The 22,088-nt window shown below is 37.6% G+C and overlaps 1 protein-coding gene across 6 annotated transcripts in view; it reads left to right on the forward strand.

Annotated features, from left to right (window-relative positions):
* LOC131434645 (serine/threonine-protein kinase ATR) overlaps positions 1-18,711 on the forward strand; it is a 36,847-nt gene extending 18,136 nt beyond the window's left edge. For 4 of the 6 annotated variants that reach the window (XM_058601581.1, XM_058601582.1, XM_058601580.1 and 1 more), the window contains 6 exons: positions 47-436; positions 492-584; positions 10,966-11,166; positions 11,225-13,540; positions 14,050-15,453; positions 17,597-18,711. In XM_058601581.1, coding sequence (XP_058457564.1) covers positions 47-436; positions 492-584; positions 10,966-11,166; positions 11,225-13,540; positions 14,050-15,453; positions 17,597-18,616 — 5,424 coding nt within the window. In that variant the 3' untranslated portion in view covers positions 18,617-18,711. Of the gene's footprint in view, positions 1-46; positions 437-491; positions 585-10,445; positions 10,901-10,965; positions 11,167-11,224; positions 13,541-14,049; positions 15,454-17,596 lie in introns of those variants that run through there. The other 2 variants (XM_058601585.1, XM_058601586.1) reach the window with 2 other exon arrangements.
* The last annotated feature ends 3,377 nt before the right edge of the window (positions 18,712-22,088 follow it).

Below are 22,088 nucleotides of genomic sequence, written 5' to 3' on the forward strand. Positions count from 1 at the left end.
TTTTTAAAATATTTTGAAATTTCCCTACCACTTCTATTTCATTCAGAGTTCGAACCGCAGTAAAGAAGAAAAAACGAAAATAATTCAAATTTGTCTGGACAAAATTTTGCAAGCAGTTCGTCTAAGTCTAAACAAAACTAATTACAATCACCAATCAGCTGTAATGACCATGGTAGTGAAATTCGCCACATGCACCGGCATAGATGAAGAACGTTTACTGCACTGCATCAGAATGATGTTCTTTTATTTGATGCTCCGTGAATCGGAAGTGCCTCGAGAGGCCGCTTTGACTGTTGAGGAAATGTGTGAAAACCACGGAGTTACCCCGTCGGATATGCTCAATTGGTACCGTCACGATATAGTCAAACTAATTATTGCCATTAGTGCTACTAACTACTGTTGTCATGGGATGCCATTGTTCAAATCATTGACGCATGTAAGTGACATTAATAACTGTAACTGGGGATTTATTGTATTTTTCATTTTATTAGGTGAGTAGAACATTCCAATTCGCCGGACCCGTGGAATTTGCCGCAAAACATTATAAAATTATTCTAGCAATGCTCTTGCCATGGTGTATTAAGGTATGTTTTGTTTCAAATATGGATAAATTATGTATATTATAAATATATGATTAAATTACATAAACCGATATCAGAGTAAACTAAACCCGGGAAAATATTTACATATTTTCATTTTTCGATCAAATTGACTACATTCAAAAAACTCCCAGGATTAAGCTGAAAATTCGTTTTCCGCAACGGTAGTAAAACTCTCCCGTATGTGAAAAGCAAAAAGTTATTGTGAAGCAAAATTTGATGAAAACAAATGATTTTAATGTAGTAGTTTAAAAATGCAAAGCTAAATTATGGCATTACAATTCACTCATGGAATTTGACCATTTCGTTTCGACGGACTTCGCTCCCGCTCCTTATTGACACTAATTAGGTTATAATTAGAAATTAGCAATCCAAAGGAGTTATTTAAAGGAAATTAATACAACATGTCCGAGCTCGTTCCCAGACATATTCTATTCTCTGATCTATTCTCCCTCAATAATCTATACCATCAATCCATAACCTTGAGATTCTTATAGCTTCATTTGAAAAATCCTTTCAATAAGTTTTTTCATATGGCCTTGTCACTATAACTCCACTTTACTCAAATTGAAAGTTTTATCTATTTCTGAAAATGCTGGGCATCTAGTTCAGTTGGTTACATTTCATTACGCCAACTGTGATAAGGCAATTGGCATAAACGTCATTTGGCTTACGGGGGTAAACCGGGCGAACGAGTGGATTACAGGTTTGCTTGCAAGGGGTAGCTACTTGTCGGAAGTCAAAACATAAAATATTGAAAATAAACATGAAGAAAAAATCGTAACAAAACGAGTAAATTATCATAATATTGAACATAAATAACTAAAAAATGTAAATCACAAAATCGTCATAGCTATGTCGTTTTCGCTTGATGCCAAACCTAACCCGGTGGAAACTGGGTGTCAACTGCTGTCAAACCGTTTGTTTGTGGCTAGTCTCGAACCTAGTTACAACGTTGTTGAACTGAAAATCGAGTCAGTATCGAATCTGGTTTTCATATCAGGTTTGCTCAAACCCTAGTCTTCCATCGCAAGTCCGATCAAGCAAATCCAATCTGAAGATTTACAACCAAAACGTCGGTGGTATGAACTCATGTGTTGACGAGTATTTGTTAGCAAGTTCTGACGATTGTTTTGACATCATCGCTCTTACCGAAATTTGGCTCAGTGAAAACACGCTGTCCGTTCAGGGGTTTGGTGCCAGTTACGAAGTTTTTCGAACCGATCGCAGTCCTCTTAACAGTCAAGCTCGCCGAGTTCACACTCTTCCTCTGCGTAGTCTATCCTCCACCTGATCGATGTCGCGATCTTGCTCTAATCAATGCTCACTTAGAGTCACTGCATGAAATTTTTTCAACACACGCGCGTCCTATCGACAAAATTTTAATCGTTGGAGACTTCAATTTTCCCGAAATTAAATGGCGAGGAACTTCAGGTGGATTACTTTTCGATGATCCGACACTTTCAACATTCCATGTTGGCATTACGACCTTGCTCGACGGTTATAGTGTCAACTTACTTCGCCAATCGAATCCTGTTGCAAACGAAAACGACCGAATGCTGGATCTATGCTTCTCGAGCAGAGTAGATGTTGCACCTATAATTAGTGCCTCACCGTTCCCTTTGGACAAATCTGTTCCACATCACCCGCCACTTCATATTGTGCTCAACTCTAATCTTCCACCAGATGGCTACAACACGACCGACATCATCAGCTATAATTTTAATAAAGCTGACTACACTAAAATGACCGACTTTCTAATGCATATTGACTGGGATGAAGTTCTCGACAATGATAATGTCAACGCTGCTGTACAAACGTTCTCTAACGTCATGAGCTACACGATTGAGCTACACGATCCAAACGGCTGTCTACCATGGCAGACCACCCTCGTGAAACAACTGAAAGCGACTAAAAGAGCCGCCCTAAAACGGTATTCAAAACACGGAGGATACGCACTGCGTAATCAATATGTACATATTAATCAATTATACAGGAAAACTGTCAAGCTTTGCCATGTCAACTACTTGAAAAATGTACAACGGAAATTGAAATCCAATCCGAAGGCTTTTTGGAAACACGTGAACGAGCAAAGGAAGGAGTCTGAGTTACCTTCTATAATGAAGTTTGGAGAGTTTACTGGTTCGTGTAAGCGGGAAATCTACCAGCCTTTTTCGGAAAATTTTTATCGTGCCTTTACAAACAAAACCTTAAGCCCGCAACAAATAACACTCGCTGCGCTTAACGTTCCAGAATCTAATAATTCATTAAATCTCATTCATATTAACGAGGATTCGATTCGGACGGCAATCGCTTGCATGAAGTCTTCTACCTCCTCTGGCCCTGACGGCTTACCGGCAGTTATATTGAAAAATTGCTCGACTGGTGTAATTGCTCCCCTTTGTCGACTATTTCGGATGTCACTCTCTAAACGAATTTTTTATCCAACTTATGGAAATCTTCTTTTATGTTCCCAATGTATAAGAAAGGTGACAAAAAAGACGTGAACAATTACCGTGGCATAACATCGCTTAGTGCAGTTCCTAAGCTGTTTGAAAAGGTTATTCTGACATCGATTTTCAACCACTGCAAACAATATAATGTCGACACTCAACATGGTTTTATGCCTAAGCGCTGCACAACCACCAACCTATTGTCATTCATGTGCTACGTGACTGATGGTATGTCAAAAGGTTTACAAACAGACGCTATTTACTTCGATCTCTCTTCTGCCTTTGCCTAAACCACAATATAACAATGCTAAATTGGAAAGACTTGGCTTCGGCTCTATCATCCTTCGATGGCTGCAGTCATATCTTATTGATCGTCGTTTAGCAGTGAAAATCGGCGATCACGTTTCTAATGAGTTTATCGCTTCGTCCGGAATTCCGCAGGGTAGCCATCTCGAGCCTTTAAAATGTTTACTGTACTTCACCTCATTTTTATTACTTTCTGGAAGAATCCCCGATAGTCAGAACGACGTGTGTTGAAGACCTTGGGGTCTTTCTCGATGAGCAACTGACATTCAAGCAACACATCAGCTATATCGTTTCTAAAGCTTCTCGCAACCTAGGATTTGTAATGAGGATAGTTAAACATTTTACGGATGTGTACTGTTTAAAATCTCTGTTTTGCTCACTTGTTCGTTCATCCCTGGAGTACTGTTCTGTCGTTTGGAACCCTCACTACATAAACGGAGCTCATACAATCGAATCTATACAACGCAGATTCATTCGCTTCGCCCTACGGCGCTTACCGTGGAACAATCCTCATCAACTACCAAGCTACGAAAGTCGCGGGTTATTAATCGGTCTCGATACACTACAAGTTCGTCGAGATGTTGCACGTGCTTTATTGAAGTGTTTGTTTGATGAAACTACCTTTTTCAGTTTCAGTTTTCTCGAGCGAAAACGACATTAGTTTGATTTCGACCCTAACAATGCTGTCTTCAAGTAATTTTCTTCGGTGTACGTGTTAATATTTTGCACTATTTTCATAATATTGGTGTCATTATCCTGGTTCAATGTTCTTCGTTTTTTACTAGAAGAGCACAATTCATATATGACAGTTTATGTTAATTTAAGGGAATTTTCTCTTCGTTTCTGCTGTGACTACCGTCATAAACTCTATCTAAACTTCCGTTACTGTCGTGACCAGCAATGTCCAGCGTAGTAGTGGAACTCTTTCCACCGAGAATAGAACGTCGTCGGCGAGAGTTTCCGAAGAACTTAAGCTGACATTTGTGCGCTGCAATATTTCGACCACCCAGAGAAATCTGTAGAATATTCGGTAATATAGATATGCATTAAATATTTAGCTGGTAGACACTGTCTAATATTTTTATAAGGGTTTTTGTAGAACATCCCCTTTTCTAATGGGTTTTTGTAGAACACTACATCCCAGGGCTATTTTTACAGAGGGACACGTGCCCGCGAGCCCATTCTCCCACATCTCCTTTTCTTATTTGCATTTGCAAACTCAGACATATATCTTCGTTAGTTGAACAAGCTGTATTATCCGATACCATCAGATTGTTCTTCAAAACGTCCTTTGAATTAATTAGATCCAACGCTTTTTTAGGCTTGTAGGAGAAAAGTCGTTCTTACGGAAAGGGGCTATCCGGACCTAAACATATGTTGCTATAATTCATAAGGCAATATGATATTTGCTCATCTATGTCGAGTTTACTAGTTATCGGATCTAGTAAAAACTTCTTCAGAACGTCTTTAACTAGACGCACGGTTCGTTCTGCCTGACCGTTGCCTTCGGGATGATAAGCAGGGCTTTTCAAAACAATTATGATCTGGCCCTTCAACAAGTTTACAAAATAATCCGAATTAAATAGTAGCCCTCCGTCTGTGACTAGAACGTCTGGCTATCCGGCTATCCAGCATAACAGATCGGCTGAAAAGTTCGTATCGTTTCTATGAGAGGGCGTCACTAGAATTAAATCCATATCATTTTCAGTTAGTACCAACCTTCAAAAGATACGTGTATAAATTTGACAGCTGTCTGATTATTAGTTTGTGAGATATTGCATTTTGAGTGAAGCTACTTTTGTTATTGTGAAAAAAATGGAAAAAAAGGAATTTCGTGTGTTGATGAAACACTACTTTTTGATTAAAAAAGTGCCGCCGATACCAAAATATGGCTTGATGAGTGTTTTCCAGACTCTGCACCGGGCGAAGCAACAATTCGTAAGTGGTTTGCAAAATTCCGTACTGGTCATATGAGCACCGAAGACGATGAACGCAGTGGACGTCCAAAAGAGGCTGTTACCGATGAAAACGTGAAAAAAATCCACAACATGATTTTCAATGACCGTAAAGTGAAGTTAATCGAGATAGCTGACACCCTGAAGATATCAAAGGAACGTGTTGGACATATTATTCACGAATATTTGGATATGAGAAAGCTTTGTGCAAAATGGGTGCCGCGTGAGCTCACAATCGATCAAAAACAACAACGAATTGATGATTCTGAGCAGTGTTTGGAGCTGTTATATCGAAATAAAACCGATTTTTTTCGTCGATATATAACAATGGACGAAACATGGCTCCATCACTTCACTCCGGAGTCTAATCGACAGTCAGCTGAGTGGACTGCACACGATGAACCGAACCCAAAGCGTGGAAAGACTCAACAATCGGCCGGTAAGGTTATGGCGTCTGTATTTTGGGATTCGCATGGTATAATTTTCATTGACTACCTTGAAAAGGGAAAAACCATCAACAGTGACTATTATATAGCGTTATTAGAGCGTTTGAAGGACGAAATTTCAAAAAACGGCCTCATTTGAAGAAGAAAAAAGTTTTGTTTCATCAAGACAATGCACCGTGTCACAAGTCGATGAAAACCATGCTGTAATTGAACGAATTGTGCTTCGAATTGCTCCCTCATCCACCGTATTCTCTAGATTTGGCCCCCAGTGCCTTTTTCCTGTTCTCAGACCTCAAGAGAATGCTCGCTGGTAAAAAATTTAGAAGCAATGAAGAGGTAATCGCTGAAACTGAGGCCTATTTTGAGGCAAAGGACAAATCGTACTACAAAAATGGTATCGAAAAGTTGGAAGATCGCTATAATCGCTGTATCGCCTCTGATGGCAATTATGTTGAATAATAAAAACGAATTTTGGCAAAAAATGTGTGTTTCTATTAAACGATACGAACTTTTCAGCCGAACTGTTATAGTCGATTGAAAGATTTTTTATGGGAGTCGATGGTTCATATGAAAGACGTTTAGAAATAAAATAGGCTTGTGATCCAGCCGTGCAAAATTGTAAACGTTCGTTGCTAATAACGGCCAATGCTTCTAGATGAAGGATCGGATTTTTCTTTTGGGCATCATTGAGAGAAAACGAGATGAATGAAATTGGGTTTTCCTCTTCATTTACATCATTTGCGATTAAGCTCATGGTCAATGTTTGGAAATTATTAGAATCAGTTGCGTCGGTATAAGCCCATGGCCAACATAAAGCTCATTGAACCGAGTTAAGCTCATGATCAATATTGAATAATTATAAGAGAAACTGTTGCGTCGGGTAGTGCCCATGGCCAACATGCAGTTCATTGCACCGAGTTAAGCTCATGTTCAATATTAGAAAATTCAAATCACAAAGAATTGAGTTCAGCTCAGAGTTCAGAAACATGTCAACACAGCTTTGTAAAACACATGGTTGATTGAAATGTGAACGAGATAGAGTAGCAGCTGATGTCCTATGGATAACTTTCAGTACCGAAAAACACACATGCTTATTCCGTATACAAAGAAAGTAGTATAAACTGCTTCCGTATACGTTACATACACGTAAAATCTATAAATTAATTAAAATATGACAACAGAGACATTTTGTGCAAGAGTGATTTGGTTTTCGAAGCATGGCCGTGCTGGTGTTCAGTTATGTGAGTGTCTAGCGTTATGAAGTGCTTGAGGAATTAAGTAACGTTTCACCCGCTGCTATTCGCCCTCGTTCCTATGTTTGGTGCAATTTATTGAGAGGAGCGCAGGACGGTTGCTGTTTTAATTCAGTACTTCTGGAGCATGTACATAAGCTGTTTGTGCGCGGTGGTACCATTTTCACATATATATTATGGACAACCACAGATTCTGTAATCCAATATGCTACACGTATTTTGTGCCACAGATCGCAGATTTTTGCAACAGTTTGCAATTTATTATAGAGAGCGTACGCAAGAATGAATATAATTTGGGTTCTGAAGTGTCGAGTTTTCTGCAGAAATTTTTGAATTGTTTTGACTTTCTCATATAGAAAGGTTATGCAATCACTTGAAAAATCGACTAGTGAAAAATGGCCCGGGGGGCCAAGTGTCATATACCATTCGACTCAGTTCATCGAGCTGAGCAATGTCTGTGTATGTGTATGTGTGTGTGTATGTGTCAAATAATCTCAATAGGTTTTCTCGGAGATGGCTGAACCGATTTTGACAAACTAAGATTCAAATGAAAGGTCTCGTGGTCCCATACGGAATTCCTCAATTTCATCCGGATCCGACTTCCGGTTCCGAAGTTATAGGGTAAAGTGTGTTGCATATTGTACACCGTCACTTAAACCGGCGAAACAAAAAACGTAAAAAATTTTCTAAACTGGTCTCAAAACTACACAAATCGATAGCTATTATCAGTAGGTAACTAAGCAAACCAATTCCGGCTATTCTGGTTCCCGGTATCCGGTTCCGGAAGTACCGGAAATAGTGGTCATATATATCAAAATGGATCTCACTTACTTTTCTCAGCGATGGTTTGACCGATTTCCACAAACTTAGATTCAAATGAAGAGTCTTCTGGTCCCATACGGAATTCCTGAATTTATTTCGGATCCGACTTCCGGTTCCGGAGTTATAGGGTAAAGTGTGTTCAGTATTGTACACCGTCACTTAAACCGGCGAAACAAAAAACGTAAAAAAATTTCTAAACTGGTCTCAAAACTACACAAATCGATAGTCATTATCAGTAGGCAACTAAACAAACCGATTCCGGCTATCCTGGTTCCCGGTTCCGGAAGTACCGGAATTAGTGGTCATATATACCAAAATGGATCTCACTCACTTTTCTCAATGATGGTTCGACCGATTTCCACAAACTTAGATTCAAATGAAAGGCCTCGTGGTCCCATACGAAATTCCTGAATTTCATCCGGATCCGACTTCCGGTTCCGGAGTTATAGGGTAAAGTGTGTTACATATTGTACACCGTCACTTAAACCGGCGAAACAAAAAACGTAAAAAATTTTCTAAACTGGTCTCAAAACTACACAAATCGATAGTCATTATCAGTAGGCAACTAAACAAACCGGTTCCGGCTATCCTGGTTCCCGGTATTCGGTTCCGGAAGTACCGGAAATAGTGGTCATATATATCAAAATGGATCTCACTCACTTTTCTCAGTGATGGTTCGACCGATTTCCACAAACTTAGATTCAAATGAAAGGCCTCGTGGTCCCATACGAAATTCCTGAATTTCATCCGGATCCGACTTCCGGTTCCGGAGTTATAGAGTAAAGTGTGTTACATATTGTACACCGACACTTAAACCGGCGAAACAAAAAACGTAAAAAATTTTCTAAACTGGTCTCAAAACTACACAAATCGATAGTCATTATCAGTAGGCAACTAAACAAACCAATTCCGGCTATCCTGGTTCCCAGTATCCGGTTCCGGAAGTACCGGAAATAGAGGTCACATACCAAAATGGATCTCACTAACTTTTCTCAGCAATGGTTTGACCGATTTCCACAAACTTAGATTCAAATGAAAGGTCTTGTGGTCCTATACGGAATTCCTGAATTTCATCCGGATCCGAATTCCGGTTCCGGAGTTATAGGGTAAAGTGTGTTACATATTGTACACAGTCACTTAAACCGGCGAAACAAAAAACGTAAAAAAAAATTCTAAACTGGTCTCAAAACTACACAAATCGATAGTCATTATCAGTAGGCAACTAAACAAACCGATTCCGGCTATCCTGGTTCCCGGTATCCGGTTCCGGAAGTGCCGGAAATAGTGGTCATATATACCAAAATGGATCTCACTCACTTTTCTCAGCGATGGTTTAACCGATTTCCGCAAACTTCGATTCAAATGAAAGGTCTTGTGGTCCCATACGGAATTCCTGAATTTCATTCGGATCCGACTTCCGGTTCCGGAGTTATAGGGTAAAGTGTGTTACATATTGTACACCGTCACTTAAAATATTTTCGTATACAACAAACATTTAGTTCGTAATTTAGAGTGCGTACTGCGGAATTCCTGAATTTCATCCGGATCCGACTTCCGGTTCCGGAGTTATAGGGTAAAGTGTGTTCAGTATTGTACACCGTCACTTAAAATATTTTCGTATGCAACAAACATTTAGTTCGTAATTTAGAGTGCGTACTGCGGAATTCCTGAATTTCATCCGGATCCGACTTCCGGTTCCGGAGTTATAGGGTAAAGTGTGTTCAGTATTGTACACCGTCACTTAAAATATTTTCGGATGCAACAAACATTTAATTCGTAATTTAGAGTGCGTACTAGTATAATTTGTATGTCATGTTAGTTGATGGCCGTACGAACCGACCGGTTCTCGGGTTCCGGTGCCGGATGTGCATATAATAGTGAACCCACTTCGTTTTCCTAAGCATGACTTACTTAATCAAAGCACTGTTTTATTCTGTATGTTATACTAGTTAATGCATAAACAATCTCTTGATTTCTTTCAAAAATCGAAGAGAAAATTTTTGAATAGAATACCACAATATTATATACATGAGAAAGGCATCATTACACCACTACGTGGATTAAAACAGGTTTTTTTTATGGTAAAGCAGAAAGGGGTTGAAGGATTGAAGTATAAATGGAGGCTAGCCGGTTAGCCTCAATCAAAACCACGCTTAGGTCTCTCTAGGTAGACTACAAATATATCTCGGTAATTACAATTGTTAATAACTGATATTTATTAATACTGTTGTTGATGGGGAGGATGTGGTATCCTGAATTATGTGATATTCCACATTGAGTATGATTGGGTTAGCGTGTAGCAGTTGGTGAGAGTGCGGAATGACGGTGGCACTCGTTGAGTCAAAGGCCGCGAACAAGTGTACAGAGTGGATATCTGCGGAATGGAGAATATCACACTCTGGACATGATAGAAAACCAGAATCTGTCAAAACATGTCCCAGATAAAATAAAAATCCTCAAAATCCTTATCCGGAATTAGAACGTCGTCTAAATAGCAGAACACATTATCTAATCCTTTCAATACCTGATCCATCACCTTGTAAAGGCCGATTGTAAAATTTGTTGTTATTGTTAATGTTAATGATAATTACTAATCACACATTTTGAGCGCTTTCATAATAAAAACTGTGAATATGCCCCAACCAAATCTAAAGAGCAAAGTACTTTAGAACCAGAAAGTGCAGCAAACAAGTCTTGCGGCAACGGCAATAGGTATTTGCTGGGTATAACAACTTTGTTAATAGACACTTTACAGTCTGTTACCAAGCGGATTCCCTTTTCAATCACTACTCTCACAGGAGACTCGCTCTCTTCTATTGGTGAGATCATTCCATCCTTATTGTGGGACCCTTAATTTGCGGGCACTAAAAAACTGCTTCGAATCGCGAATTATGAAATACAATACTGCCCACAGTGCGATAAAAAAGCTTATACCATTATATTTCACCGCTCGCGAGCATTGATGACCACGCTCTTCTGAAACCGACTTTATCATAGGACATTGGATTATTCTGATTTTTTTTCAGTGATGATTTCAATCCAAAGATAATTTTTGAGCGATGCGAAGTTCGTCGGGACAAAAACCTACGCCGGTTCATAAAACTTACTGATATAATGTCTAAAATTTTTAGCGCCCAAAATGTGAAAAACTACTGCAGGAGCTTGCTGATCTCATTCGGAACGACAAAACTGTGCTACTTTCAAGATCATTTCTCACCATCTATCCATACCTCTTCATCAACGAACCAGCCAATATTACAAATCAGTGTATCGATTACATTATGAAAAACACTGGAAATACCCTAGTGCATTTACTCCAATCCGACATCAAGGTAAGTTAATATGAAATCTCTATTTATGTATTTTGTTTTTATTGTTTTTTTTTTTAAGAAAACAGTGTCCGAGATTCTCATCTTTTACCACATCAATGCGGAATGTGTTCTGCATGCATTTCGCAGTTTGCTTGCGAAAGATGATTCTCAGGATATTACCACCACTAGGATGGCTGACTACATTTCTAATCGATTTCTGGGAGTATTGACATATTTCGAAGCCTCACTGATTAATCTGGAGAACGAAAAAGCGTTGAAACGAGAAACGGTTTTAAGCCTAGGCGAAATAATTCGTTTACTAGGTGGCCATCTCATTACGCCTTTTCGGTTCAAGATCATTGCTCTGTTAAAAACTACGTTGGCCATCGAAAAACCGGATTTAAAAGATATATGTATCAAGGTGTGGCGCATTTTTATTTGCACTGTGGACGTTCAACAGTTAGGCCCTTTACTTAGCACAATATTTGTTTCGCTTGAACAATTCATCGATCAATTTCCAGAAGATATAAACTATATATTTCATTACCTGGTTGTACAAAATAACAGTTTGTTAAGTCAACATATATCGGATCTGTTCTTTCTTGATCAAACTAAAGTGGATGATGAAATTAAAAAGATTGTTGTTGCTCAGAAAAGAAACGACCGAGATCGAGATCAGTTTCTGTTAAGATTTGCTGAACTTGTTAAGCATGTCAATCACGAGAATCTGTCAGTAAAAGTTTATGGTTTGAAATATCTTAAACAACTTTTTGCCGAAAACCGTCTCAAGCTGAATGACGCCATCGTTGGGCAGTTGACATTCAATCCAATGGTAGAAAGTTTATTGGATAACCTCATTAAAAGTTGTAGCGATATTGATGTCAATTATAGGTTAAGAGCATCGGAATGCATTGGAGAGCTTGGAGCTCTTGCACCTAGTTATTTACCACCAAATTACGCGCCGCAGGATAGTTTTGCATTGAGTATCCATTCGGATGCATTTGCTACAATGGCACTAGCTGAGCTTTGTCGCGCTTACCAATCTCAAAAAGATACAAAATTTGTCGATAGCTTTTCATTGGCAATTCAAGAAATTTTAGTGGAACGAGAAGTATCACCAGTCAGGGGTCAAAAGCTAGAAGTATGGGAAGCGATTCCGGAACGTTTGCGTCCAATTATGGAGCCTCTACTAACTTCATGCTATACTGGATTGACAAGAATATCAAGTCTCGAATGTCATCCTATATTTGGTAGTTCAAAAGCTCAAACATGCCAAGAGTGGGCCTACATGTGGGCGACGCAGATGATTGAAAAGTTGGAGAAAAGCAAAACACAAGGTGTTCTGAAATCTTTCCAACCAAGCATTCGTTGCGACATCAGCACTATGACCATGTTTCTACCGTACATCCTACTTCATGCACTGCAAGGAAGCATAGAAGAGAATCAAAAAATGATTATCGAAGAGGTGCAGTTTCTCTTCAATGCAGTTATGAACAACAACCCGGAGGTCGACAGTCCAGAGCAACAGATTCATTACATTCGAGGTTTACGGACTATGCAGTTTATGTCAATAGAACGTAAGTTAAACGGATCTACTACCGACATGTCTTACGAATGTGCAAAATTAACATTCACGTTGCTTGATTTTCTCGAGAAATGGAAACGGCAATGGTTGAAAGTTTACAAACTTGATTCAAGTAAAACAGATTTTCATAACGTTGACAATTTTCTACGGCAACTCGACCGTGAGATGTTAGCCAATATTAATTTCAAGTGTCATCAATACGCTCGATCTCTTATGTACCTGGAGTCATTCATCGAAGAAGAACCACTTCGGTTGCAGCAGAATTTAGGTATGTTGGCAAGAATTTTTACACATCTGAATGATTCGGATTCGGTTGAAGGAGTTATGTGTTTGAAAATGACTGAACCAACATTAACGGAACAAATTCTTCTGCACAACGCATCTGGTCAGCTACATCAAACTGCGGCATGCTATGAACGTATGCTCCAGGTTGGCGATATGAGTCCATCGGATATTCATAATATGGTGGAATGTTACCTTCGTTTAGATCAACCGGACACGGCCTTACTTCTGTCGGAAAGCTTACTGAACAAGTACCACGATCATAATGTGCATTCGTTGCTACAAGAAATCAAAACTGAACCATTGTATCGTTTGGGTCGATTCGAAGAACTAGATGAACTACTGGAATCACCTTTGGTTCAAGAAAGTGATAGCTGGGGCGTGATTTGTGGATCATTGATGGTCAGTTACAGAAAAAATGATCATAATTTGTTTGTGCAAAAATTGGAACAAGCTAGATTAGCAGTATTAAAAAGTTTGGGGAATGTTGATTTGAAATTGAGTGCATACGAAAAAGGATATGAACAAGTAAGTATTGTGTAGAATGACAGTGTCTAAATTTGAAATCGTAGTCCTATGCTATGTGCATTTTTGTTATTAATACGTTAGCCTTAATAAAATTCACAAGTTTGTTTAGTGCAATTTATTGAACATCAACTCGTATATTCAATTTATATAAATACATTTTAGTTAGAAAGAAAATTTTCTTAAACTTTAGCATCTCTACATGAATTACTAAACAAACTTAAATTGCCAATACTTTCATATCAGCGATACATCGATTCTTACAAAAAGCACAAATTTCTTCACGTTTAACTTCGGCTCATCAGTGCTTAAAGCAGTTCGAATTGAATTATTTAAATGGTTACATAAATAGTATAAACTTAGCGTCTGCATAGCGATTTAAATTGAACTGCTGGGTGGATATGGCAGTTCAATTTGAACTGCTTTGAGCACTGCTTTCTGTGGGATATAGTATACAACCTCCTGAGAGATGCCATAAAAACAATCAATAATAACATTTACATATCTTACAGGTTCTTAAACTGCATATGATCACCGAATTTGAGAAGTGTGAGCAAATCTTAGAGAGTGTTCGTTTAAGGGGCGGACTTCATAGATGTAACTACGAGATACAACACCTGATTGAAAATTTCGAAGCACGCTTAGAGTTGCTACAACCTAACGCAGCAACGATGGAACCGATAATAAGTCTTCGCAGAATTTTACTAAATGAAACAAAAGTACTCATCAATGGGATGACTTTCAATACCAGTGAAGGTGAAATCGTTAGGGAAATCAATGAAACCATAGATGATCATATCGGAGAATTATGGATAAAAAGCACTGAACTAGCATCAAGAGCGAAATTATTTCAACAGGCTCAACTTTATATTCTACATGCCGAAAGCTATAAACCAAAAGAGCTTTTTGTTAAGAAGGCTAAGTTATTATGGGAAAAACGCGAAATGTCAACTGCTTTAAAGGTTTTGGAGCGAGGGTTGGCTGACATATTGGAGAAAGCAAATATAAAAGAGGTGAATTTACTACAAAAGGAAGATAGAAATGTCTACGCACAAGGCAAACTCCTTGTTGCCATTTACAACGCCGAGGCCTCCAATGTTTCAGCAAGCGCTAATCAAAAATGCTTCAAAGAGGCTGTTCTAGCAAACCCTGAATCGGAAAAAAGTATGGTCCACCTTGCTCAATATCTTGACAAACTATATGTAAACTTCAGCACCGATGATCAAGACAGTGCAAAAGGATGGGAGTTGCTGCATGAAGTAATGACCTACTACGGAAAATCTATGATATACGGTTCGACGTACATTTATCAATCGATGCCTAGAGTTTTAAGTATTTGGTTAGACTGTACTTCTAAAGGAGTTAATAATGATTCACACAGAAAAATCTGTGCCAATATGAACAAGCTTGCGATGAAATTGAGCGAAAGCTTGTCACCTTATTTCTTCTTTACTGCTTTTTCACAACTGATCAGTCGAGTAGCTCATCCATCTGTTGAAGTTTATCAAGTGTTAAAAGCAATTATTGTGAAGTTAATATTACATTATCCGCAACAATCGCTTTGGATGATGCTCAGTGTATACAAATCTTCGTATGCGAACCGAGTGAAACGTTGCCATGAAATTTTCCATGATAAAAAGCTTGCTAAAACGTCAGTTCAGAAAATGATCACCGATTTCAATGCCCTTGCTGAGAAATTCATCGAGTTGACTAATAAGGATCTAGTGAACACCAAAGAAACTAAGGTCACCGTATCTTCGCTTGTGAAATCCCTGCCAAAATTATTCAATGATGGCAAATTATCTGATATTATGATGCCAATACAGAAGTGTATGCAGCTAGTCCTAGACAAAAGTTCTGCCACGTTTTCTCCGTACTCAATGAATCTGGTTTATATTCATGGCATTCAAGAAGAGGTAACTGTTGTTAAACATGTACTATTCAATACATTGTGTTTGTCAAAACATTACTTTAACGACACTTTTCGAATACTCAAGGTGAAATGTAGCGGAATGCGCTAATCGCGTTTTTGATCAATTATTCAAAAACTAGACCGATTTTCGAAAAACCAAAAACACTTAAGTTTTCGAAATCAAATTTATCAAAACTAAGTATGCTTAGAATTTTGAAATTTTGCTTTGACGAGCCGTAATTGGTTCTTGAAATGTATAAACGGTTATTGTTCCGTTCCACGGGGATGGTTTTAGAACTGAAAAGTAGTGTTTGTAGCAAAATTTCACCAAGAATCTAAAAATGCAACTCAAAATTATAAAATTTTAGCCAAAACAATCGAAATTTGAAAAAGTTCATAAATTTTTCCGCATTTTTTTTATTGCTTGCGCGCTGCTGTTTCGTATTGAGGTGGTGTGAGGAATGCACGGTGGACTCGGTGGCATTATATCGTAAGAAAAAATTACATATCAAATAATGACCCGAATTTATGCAGCATTGGGTTTTGTATTGAAAAGAAAACGAGTTGAATGCAATAAAATGGGTATTGTAAGAAATAGTTTATTTTCTAAGTAACTGTCATATATAATGCTAGTAATGTCCAACTCTGTTGAGCTCAATGCATTGATGTTGCTGAAGCAATAATGCTTGGCTGTGTAATATCATATAACAGGTATTATTTTATAGCAAAACTAAAACTTCAACCATGACAGGCTACTGAAAGAAATGAATACAAGCCAAGTATTATCGTTCATGTAGAATATTTGGAAATATAACTTTTATATAACCTGTGATACAAACAATGTGGCTACTTGCAAAGATATCGAAAATACTTAAAAAGGCATATACATGGTTAGCACGTTAGACAATACATATACATATACCTCATGCTAGTCATTCATGATTCATAGCTCTAGTGTAGAGTAGTCACTAACAATAACGATTGATTGAACTAACATAACGAGAGGTAAGCCCACTGCGCTCAATCACTGAAAAAAGTTCTGATTTCTATGTGTCGGTTTTTCTTGTTATGCTTTGTGCGACGGTTCGTTCAACTGAAGCGGTTAAAATTTTGCGCGCATTTTATGACGCTACATTTCACCTTAAGTGCAATCACCAACCCACATAATTTTTATCGTATAGGGTTTCCATATAAATAGTCTTTTACGGAAGGCACTGTGAAGTGTATCAAGATCAGCCAAGTTATCCGCTTGAATCGGAACATGATCTCGATTTACGGTAATTTGAAATATGTTTGTGTTAAGACACTCAAATATATTTGATGATAGCTTTAATAGTGCTGAGATTATCAGTGATTATGAAATGATGATTTGAAACTAATGTGTCGAATATATACAGACGTTCAATTGGCATAAAGTCTACTGGTACACTGTTTCGTTGGGATAGTTTCAAGAGGACTAGGATCACTGGTGATGAAATCATTAATGATTTTTTTATGTGCTTGATCAGTTTATATGCTCAGATCACCAACAATTTTTGATTTTCGGTGATTTGTCACCTGCTAACAGAGGTGGTTTGCTTAATGAAATGCTTTGCGTGAAGTTTGCACTTTGGCTCTTTGGTGAGATTTCTTCCGCACTGCGTTCAAGCTATCATCAGCGAAGTTTGGCAACCTATGATCGGTTTCGTTAGTAGATGAGGGGAGACTCCCTTCCAATAACTGGGCATAAGAATTTCTTCCTCCTGGCCTGAAAGGTCACATCACTTTCACGTCATGCATGGGGCATTTTCCATAGATCTCATTCAAACGCTTATAGAATGCGTTGATCAAACTACAGTTGAAGTACTTATCTCAACCTTCATCCTCAACACATATACGTTCGCTCATCAGCCTCCACCCAGTGATTAGGTTAAACACAATTATGCTGCTACTACAGATCCTCATCCTCTTGGTCCTCTCAGTGAGCTGATCGATTGATGTTTGTACTATAATTTGATTTTATTATTCATCTTTTGTGGGTTATCATGGAATCTGACATTCGAATTTGTTACAATACGCATTTGCAATCCACAATCTTGAATTGGTTGTATAGTAAAGAGTTTATATTATAATAATTTTACTAAAATTTTTTTTTCAATATATTTCAGGTCATTATTTTACAATCGTTGCAAAAACCAAGAAGAATTACATTAATAGGCCACGATGGCAGAGAGTACATCATGATGATGAAACCAAAGGACGATCTACGTAAAGATTTTCGATTGATGGAGTTCAATGCGGTTGTCAAACAATACCTCTATCAAGATCCAGACGCTAAACATCGACGACTTAACATACGGACATACGCAGTTCTTCCACTGAATGAAGAATGTGGAATCATCGAGTGGGTGGAAAATCTCAATACATTCCGTAGCATAGTTTGTACATACTACAAACAACGTGGAGTGGGAATGGGTTCAAAGGAGCTGCGTAATTATAATTACAAACGGCTTGATCCATTGCAAACTAAAAAAGACGCATTTGTGAATGTACTTCTACCACGTCATCCATCGGTGTTCGGAGAATGGTTCAAAGATCGATTTTCTAATCCACACAATTGGTTCCAGGCACGCAGCTCATACATTCGTACTACTGCCGTAATATCAGCAGTTGGTTATATTCTAGGCTTAGGAGATCGACACGGAGAGAATATCCTTTTTGACGCTAAAAGCGGTGACACGGTTCATGTGGATTTCAACTGCCTATTCAATAGGGGAGAGGCATTTGAAATTCCAGAACTTGTCCCGTTCCGCCTAACACATAACATGGTGAAAGCCATGGGCCCGCTTGGTGTAGAGGGACTTTTTCGCAAATGTTGTGAAATTACTTTAAGGGTACTACAGAACCAGACTCCAACATTGATGTCAGTTCTCAAACCATTTGTATATGATCCACTGGTATCTTGGAATAAGATTACAAAGCACGACGGTACAACGGAACGCACAGATCCACAAGCGATGAATAATGTAAAGCACATCGAGGAGCGACTGAAAGGGTTTGTAAAAATTCATGGTGCTACTTCTCAAATGCCATTGTCTGTGGAAGGGCAAATTAATCACTTGATAAGCGAAGCTACTAGTCTCGATAACCTTGCGCAGATGTATATCGGGTGGGCAGGTTATATGTGAGTGAGAGTTAAATTGCATTTGTGATGCTCAGCTATTTTTAAATGTACATTAGGTGGCTGTAAAATCACAATAAAAATTTTAACATAGTAAATAAAGTTCGAGAGGACAAATTTATTTATTCTGTTATTAAAAGGCGATGACAAAGAGTACAACGGAAGGCAATGTTACAAAAGGTAGAATTAACGTAACGTAACGAGGAGGGCAATACATTTTGGACAGGGCTGTAAAAAGCTGATTGGAACCCTTTCCCCACCAAAATGTAATATAAGGATAAGGAATAAGAAATTGTCCTGCCCATTGAAATAATCTGATAGTAGTGAAACACAACTTAACGGCAACCTGATGGAACAATACTTCGCACATGTTCAGATTGCGGACGGCCAGTGTCCCATCTCAGATCTCACAACAATCATAATTTTCAGTATTCTCTACAAAAAAAATATTTGTGCTGGTAACGTACTTGAATTAACATTCCTCGTCACATCCAATCAACAATCATCCTCATTTTTGTTTACGGCTGTATGCGATACGTTCGAACGTATGTCAAATTTGTATTACCGTTTACGTTCGAATCAATCACACTTTCAAATGCAAATAATATCTGTACTCAGCAAGAAGTATCGTTTTTCGGAAAATTCCATCAACTTCACATTGCACCCCCTTCTTAGAGGCGCTCACTGTATCCACTCCCACCCTTAAGACCATATTTGAGTTTTACAAAAAGTATGTATGCTCTTGAAAAATGATCCATTATCGTCATCTCAACAATCTAAATTTTTCGATCAAGTGTATGGAACTATCGTTCGCCGATGACTTTAAAATATTTCATATAATCAAATTTGCAACTGACTCAGAGTTCCTACAAGAACAGTTGGATAATTTATTTAATTGGTGTAACATCAGCCAAATGGTTTTAAGTGCCACTAAATGCTTCGCCATCTCTTTTAGTCTCAAAAAGTCTGTATTCAAGTCCAACTATAATATTTCACACACTGTTCTCAACTGCACATCGTCTGTTAAGGTGAAATGTAGCGGAATGCGAAAATCGCGTTTTTGATCAATTATTCAAAAACTAGACCGATTTTCGAAAAACCAAAAACACTTAAGTTTTCGAAATCGAATTTATCATAACTAAGTATTCTTAGAATTTTGAAATTTTACTTTGCCGAGCCGTAATTGGTTTTTGAAATGTATAAACTGTAACTGTTCCGTTCCACGGGGATGATTTTAGAACTGAAAAGTAGTGTTTGTAGCAGAATTTCACAAAGAATCTGAAAATTCAACTCAAAATTATAAAATTTTAGCTAAAACAACCGAAATTTGAAAAAGTTTACATAAACTTTTCCGCATTTTTTTTATTGCTTGCGCGCTGCTGTTTCGTATTGAGGTGGTGTGAGAAATGCACGGTGGGCACGGTGGCATTATATCGTGAGCAAAAATTACATGTAAAATTATGACGCGAATTTATGCAGCATTGGGTTTTATGTTGAAATAAAAACGAGTTGAATACAATAAAATGGGTATTGTAAGAAATTGTTTATTTTCCAAGTAACTGTCATTTATAATGCTAATAATGTCCAATTCTGTTGAGTTCAATGCATTGCTGAAGCAATAAAACTTGGCTGTGTGATATCGTATAACAGGTATTATTTTAGATTGTAGCAATTTTTATAGCAAAACTATAACTTCATCATTGACAAGCTACTGAATGAAATACAAACCAAGTATTATCGTGATATAAACAATGTGATAAACATTGATAAACAACAGGCATATACATGGTTATCAAGTTGGTTAATACATATACATATAACCTCATGTTAGTCATTCATAATTACTCATGATTTATAGCTCTAGTGTAAGAGTAATCACTAACAATAACGATTGTATTAGCATATATTCAAAGTGTGAAGGATTCAAAATCCATTACGTTCAGTCTTTTTTACAAGCCAATATAACGAGAGGTAAACCCACTGCGCTCAATCATTGAAAAAAGTTCTTGTTTCTATGTGTCCGTTTATCTTGGTATGCTTTGTGCGACGCACAGTGGTTCGAATTAATAAAAACGTGGACATAAATCAGTAGCTGCCAAACCGTTCTTTTAATGCATATAGTTGCTTTGAAGAAATTATTTACAAATATATACCGCGTAATTTGATCCTATCAATAATTGTTCATGGCCTACTTTGACAAAAAATGTAACCATAACTTTTTTTTCTGAAGAGATAGAACTTTTTTTTCTTCTACAAAGTTTTAGAACTATTAAAAATAATGTACTTTGTCAAATATACCAAAAGTCTAGGTCGCACCGTTTCGGATATACAAAGCGTTTTTATGGCAACCCCCTTAAAATCAGTTTTTTATTTATAACTTGTTTCGAGTTAGTTTTTCATGCATACTTTCTTTGGAATAATTGAAGAAAATAAAAAATCCCATATTTTTGTTGAAGGTAGTGCATAGGTTTCTTGTTTCCTGGCAAAGTTAAACAATATTTTACCTTTTTTCACCTATCATAAAACCTTACACAGAAGCGAAATATGCAACTTTATGCAGCTGATTTTTACAAAATTTGTAGGAAAAGATGTGCCCAATATCATAAAAAAAATTTAAGTGGAACTCGGTGGAACTTTTTTTTAGGTCTTTTCAAAGTTAGTTTAAATTACTGAATTATGGCAACCCCCTTAAAACTAGTTTTCTAGTCATAACTTGTTTCGTGTTATTTTTTTATGCATACTTCGTTTGGAATAATTGTAAAAAATATAAAATTTCATAATTTTGTAGAAACTAATGCATAAGTTTATTCTTTTCTGGAAAATTCATGCATAATTTTACCTTTTTTTACCTAGGAAACCTTGTGTCGAAGCGAAATATGCAACTTAATGCAGCAAACTTTAATAATACTTATAGGAAAACATGTACCTTATCAAATTTATTTTCCAATGAGAATTTCTAGAGTAATATTCGTGCGACTCATTTACACTATGGCCATGCTGAAACCATAAATGGTTAAGAAACAGAGGGCGTCACGCGTCTGCTATTTCTGTAACTCACTTTTGCAGTCGCCCGATCAACATCTCGTCTTAAAAATCGTGTTGCTTCGCTATAACTCAATTTATTTACACGTTTAAGGTATCGCTTCGCCGTGGTCACGGGAGTTCGCTGCCTATCCCGGGGTTTCACGCACTTTACCCAAAATTGTGAGAAAACGGGGAAGAAAACGGAAATTCCAAGAACATACGATTCTAGATAATTAATTTTTCTATCGATTCGTATATAAATTGTGCCTGATAAACATTTTTATCGAAAGATTTCGTGCGAGTTATAAAAATAAATGAGTTTTTCCTTATTCTTTCGCACGCACACAATGTCAACGCATGCATTGGGTTGTGCAAAATGCTACATGCGGTAGACGCTAACAATATTTCTTTTGTTTTCGTTGTCCGTTCTCTCTGCGTAAACGTTGAATATAGAT

Source organism: Malaya genurostris, chromosome 3 (assembly GCF_030247185.1).
Source record: "Malaya genurostris strain Urasoe2022 chromosome 3, Malgen_1.1, whole genome shotgun sequence".
Classification (NCBI taxonomy): Eukaryota; Metazoa; Arthropoda; class Insecta; order Diptera; family Culicidae; genus Malaya; species Malaya genurostris.